Below are 5,025 nucleotides of genomic sequence, written 5' to 3'. Positions count from 1 at the left end.
TGGCCTTGAAGGTTCACATCAAATGGATTGTGTTTAGGTTAGCAACATTCTTCTATTTGTCACCTATGTTTCATGGTCATAACTTTTATCGCCATGGATGGCACCAATGGTGCAACCAAGTCTTGGATGGAGAGGTTTGATGTAGGATTTGATTACCATGGCCTTCTCACTTGAATCATTTGCTCCAAGAATTGTTGAGCACAAGGAGAGAACTATGGCATGTCATAATTCAATGGGTGTCATGGGATTGTGCTTTGACGCGCAAGTTAGAGATTTATTACTCGAGAGTGTATATGAGCTTTAGAGAGAATGCATGAGTAAAATGCTATTTGGTGATACCTCTTACGGAGGATGTATTTATAGTGTTTGAAGATGGAGACAATCTTATACCTTAGCACTTCATCATTACTTTGGCTTCACATGAATTAGTTCATCCTTTGTCATAGTTATCGGTATACCTTTCTTCGGCTCGGTTATGGATATGGGTTGGGCGGATTGCTTATAAAGAAAAAGAAATTATAGTATATATATATATATATATATATATATATATATATATATATATATATATATATATATATATATATATATATATATATATATATATTCAAATTACCCATGTTTCTACTCAAAAGATCAAAGCAAGTGCCAAAATCAAGATAGTGATTAAGAGTTAGAATCGATAGATTTTATATATGAACAGATATATAAATACGAAAAAAAATAGAAGGATATTAATTATTTCAAAAAATATCAAATTTTAAATAAAATAAAAAACAAATTAACCGATCATTAAATATCATGCTTGGTCAACCTTGAATTTGGAATCGGTCAAACTGTAGTTGTGTTAATTACTAAACCAACAACTTTATTTTATTTTTATTTATTATATTAGTATTATATTTTATTGATAACAAGTTGGTTGTAATCAATATAAACTTAAATGCGCAAATACTGTTAACGCTTTACACTAATTGGAAGTTGGGAAATAGTTATGAGTGCAAGGTCAATGAATTCATATCCTTCCATTAATATCCATTGTTTCATAGACGACTTTCATATACGTAGGACATTAAAGATGGATGGGATGACTTTTAAGTCCATTAAAAATGGAAAAAGAGATTTAACTCGAAACTTAAATTAATAGAACTCTTCTAAAGCCACCAACAACCAAACCCTTCTAGGACTAATTTGTTAATATTGGCAATGGTATAAGCAGGAGCAATAACAAACCAAGATAGCAATCACAGCACCAATGAAGATCATGACAACACCACAGCAGCACCAGGGGCAAAAAAGTCCATTCTTGGGCCAAAACTTGAGAAAGACTCCTATTTTCTGTTGACCTTTTTAAAAAAACAACCTCTTGTAGTAAGAATACTTCGGTGTGGATCAGTCGATGTCATTTATAAATGAATTAAGAGGCGAGTGTAGACTTTGTCAAAACAATGCCATGTTGATCAGTGATCACTTGAGCCTCAAAAAATTCCTTATATATAGCCTTCAGAAAAGTAATCCGCCAACAGGGAAGCATCTTGTTAAAAGTCTTTCACTCAGACTCTCTATCAAGAAATCTCTCTCTGTGAGTTGTGAGTTGAAGATGGACCAACCAAGCAATGCACCTTTATCCTCTCCGGTTTCTGTGATAGGGTCTCAGTTCATGGCACCAAATCAATTCGATATTATAGTTGATATAATTACAACCGGAAACCTTGTGGTTACAGATATTGACCATAAAATCATGCTACAAGTGAAATCATGCGACACATCCTTTCATCAGCAGCGAGTGCTAGTTGATGCTGATGGCAAACCCATCGTTCTAATGCGCGGAAAGGTGACTTTAAGTTCAATTTTTTAATATATTTTTGTTGAAAATTTGATGCTAACTTTTAACATTGGTATGCACTAATTTATTGTCCAGATCATGAGTGAACACGATAGATGGAATGTATTCAGGGGTAACAGTAAAAGCAAATCGGATATGATATTTACCACACAATCAGCTCACATGATCCAGTTTAAGACCAATGTACAAGTGTTCTTGGCAAAAAAAACTGGTAAGAAGAATGTTTGTGATTTCAAGATCAATGGAAGCTGGACGAACAGAAACTGCACTATTTATATGGGAGATACTTCAACACCAATAGCCCAAGTAATTTTCATATACCTTTTAGTTTGTTTTCTAGTAAGTTCATAAACTTAAAGCTCGAGCTGAAACTAATTAATTGATTTATTCTTGTAGATGTCTAAAATGCAATCATCGGAGGATGTAACGAACAAATTCATGGTGACCATTTATCCCAATGTGGATTATGCGTTTGTGGTCGTACTTATAGCCATCGTTGAGGTTATGAAAATGAATAACTCTGTCATAAAAGAAAAATTTGCTCGGGAAGTTATTGGAGGTTTGAGTAACATTATAGTTGGTGCGCTTCTTTTATAGAATAGCTGGATGCATCAATGGTTTTACAGAATCATATATCATCTTTTCACATCGTGATGGAAATGGTATGATTACCAATTAAAACAAACACGATTTTTGATCCCTTAACTGTGTTAGAAGTACTTATAATCTAGACTTGTGTTAGAAATTACAACTGTCCAGAAGTAGCTAGACAACTAACCAATTCTATCAAACATTGTAATATAAATTAATATGTACAAGATGTATGTTTTCTATTTTATAATAAATATGATGTTTTATTAAACATATTTTGTAGTAAATCGTAAATCTTCCTGTTGTTTTAACCCCTTACAGTCCACTTCGGTTTACTCTTTGTTTTCTCCTTTCTTTTGCAACAAAATGGTAGAGCAAGGTGTGGATGTGTGTTTCTCGAATAGAAAACAGAAAGTGAAAGCGCATATCCAAATTGCAGAAAAACTATCCAACTAAAATCTTATTGGATGACTTCCAATAATTTGTTGAAAAAATTACCATAATTGGAGATTTCATGTTGGTTTTGTACGAATCTGAAGATTTTTCGAACATATAAGAATGACATTCTCGAACTGACACTACTACAAACTGACACAATTGCTAAATGGTTATTTTCCCATAATGCACATATTATTGAATAAGCGTGTATATACAATACAAACCCTTATGGGCCAAATACAAAATACAAATTGGCTAAATAATGGACAATAATACAACTAAGTATAATACAATAGGTATCCACTAACATCTCCCCACAGTTTTATGGGGAGGAGAATTCTGAATGTTCAAACTAGTCTTGAAGTCGTTGAAAAGTTGTGTCAGATGATCTTCCGTAAAGATGTCGGCGTATTGATCGGATGATCAAACATGAAACACACGGATAACGCCTCGGGCAACCAGATCACGAACAAAATAAATATCAATTTCTATGTGTTTAGTGCGCTGGTGATGTACACATAACTGATGTTATGATAGTAAATATTTGTGGCTTTTGAGAGTGGACACTGAAGCACACGAAGAAAATTCTGAATCCAACAAATCTCAACAGTGGCGTTGGTAACACCGCGGTACTGTGGCTCGGCACCATATTGATAAATAAGCCTTGTCATTTCGAAGACCAAGATATCAAATTATCTCCAAGAAAGGCATGATATCCAAATGGGCGTGAGACTAGGCATCCACCCCAGTCGGCATCAGAGTAGACACGTAGGTCGGATGTGGGGGAAACGTGAAGTTGCAAACCACGATCCAAAGTACCTCGAAGGTAGCAAAGTATACGTTTTAGTGCATGAAGATGAGGCTCTCGAGGATCATTCATGAACAAACAAATCCGTTGCACTTCAGAAGCAATGTCCAGTCGAGTAAAAGTGAGGTACTAAAGAGCTCTAGCAAGGCAACAATAGAAAGATGGATTTGAAACGGGAGTACCAGTAGCATCCAACTTATGTGTAGTCTCAGTAGGCGTACGGTTGGATTACATGGAAACATATTTGCTCAGTCTGAGATCTCTGATGCGTACTTCTTTGAGAAAGGAAGAGGTCGCAGGTAGTATAGGTAACAGAGATCGCCAAGAAGTAATTAAGAACGCTAAAGTCGGTCATGGTGAACTCTCTGTTATGCTGATCAATAATCGACTGGAGAGGTGTGGTAGATGAGGCTGTCAGAATGATGTCATTGACATAAAGTAGGAGATATGCGGTGATAGCTCCGTAATGATAGATGAAAAGAGCTAAGTCGGTGAGACTATGTTGAAAACCCATGCAAAGAGCATGCTGAGCAAAACGCTAATACTAGGCCCTAAGTGTCTGTTTTAGGCCATAAAGGGGCCGTTGTAGGTGACACACACAATCGGGATGTTGAGGGTCTCGAAAAGTAAGGGAAGGTGAGAGTGAAACAACTGAGTACGCATCATGTTATTGGTGATACGGATCATGCGTTCGGACCTTCCATTTTTTTGGGAGGTATGAGGATAGTAAAAACGTAAAGTAATGACATGACAGGCAAAGTAGTCATGAAATGATTTATTGTTGTACTCCCCCCATTATCAAATAGAAATTGTTTGATGGTGCCTCCAAATTGAGTTTTGATTATATTAGAAAAGTGAAGAAATTTGTCAAATACTTGGGATTTGTGTTTAAGCGGGCACACCCAACGATAATGAGTGTGATGATATAGAAATAAAGCATAATAATGTAAACCACCATTACTAGTAATAGGAGATGTCCACAAATCAGAATAAATAACTTCAAATCGTTAGTAGTCTAGTATGTTTTCCAACTTGACAAGCTTTATATATTAAATTATTTTTAGGTAAAGAACATGACGTGAAGCTGTTAGAAGCTAAATGCTTCAAGTCTTGATCGTCGGGATGACCGAGTCTTTGATGGCAAGTAGATGAAGAAGTAAACACAAAGGCATGACTAGAAGCGCATATAACATGATAGAGCGACCCAGAGCTGTCACTGCCGAGGAGAGGGCGGCGTGTCTGATAATCAAGGATAGTAAAACCATAAGGATCAAATTCAATGGAACAATTATTCTTAACGGTGAATTTACGAACATAAATGAGACTTTTAACAATATTAGGA

The 5,025-nt window shown here is 35.6% G+C and overlaps 1 protein-coding gene across 1 annotated transcript; it reads left to right on the top strand.

Moving 5' to 3' along the window:
• The first annotated feature begins 1,306 nt into the window (after positions 1-1,306).
• Positions 1,307-2,703, top strand: LOC111881870 (protein LURP-one-related 15). The gene is made up of 3 exons (XM_023878255.3): positions 1,307-1,834; positions 1,922-2,152; positions 2,243-2,703. The coding sequence occupies exons 1-3, from the start codon at positions 1,400-1,402 to the stop codon at positions 2,441-2,443; spliced, it is 867 nt and encodes a 288-aa protein (XP_023734023.2). The 5' UTR covers positions 1,307-1,399; the 3' UTR covers positions 2,444-2,703.
• Positions 2,704-5,025: the final 2,322 nt, after the last annotated feature.

Source organism: Lactuca sativa, chromosome 5, assembly GCF_002870075.4.
Source record: "Lactuca sativa cultivar Salinas chromosome 5, Lsat_Salinas_v11, whole genome shotgun sequence".
NCBI classification, from domain to species: Eukaryota; Viridiplantae; Streptophyta; class Magnoliopsida; order Asterales; family Asteraceae; genus Lactuca; species Lactuca sativa.
The sequence above is the reverse complement of the archived record's forward strand: the minus strand, read 5'-3'. Positions and strand labels throughout refer to the sequence as shown.

Coding starts and splice junctions, on each gene's coding strand:
- LOC111881870 (XM_023878255.3), top strand. CDS start 1,400: ATGTCATTTATAAATGAATTAAGAGGCGAGTGTAGACTTTGTCAAAAC. Junction 1,835..1,921: donor TCGTTCTAATGCGCGGAAAG/GTGACTTTAAGT, acceptor TTTATTGTCCAG/ATCATGAGTGAACACGATAG. Junction 2,153..2,242: donor CTTCAACACCAATAGCCCAA/GTAATTTTCATA, acceptor TTATTCTTGTAG/ATGTCTAAAATGCAATCATC.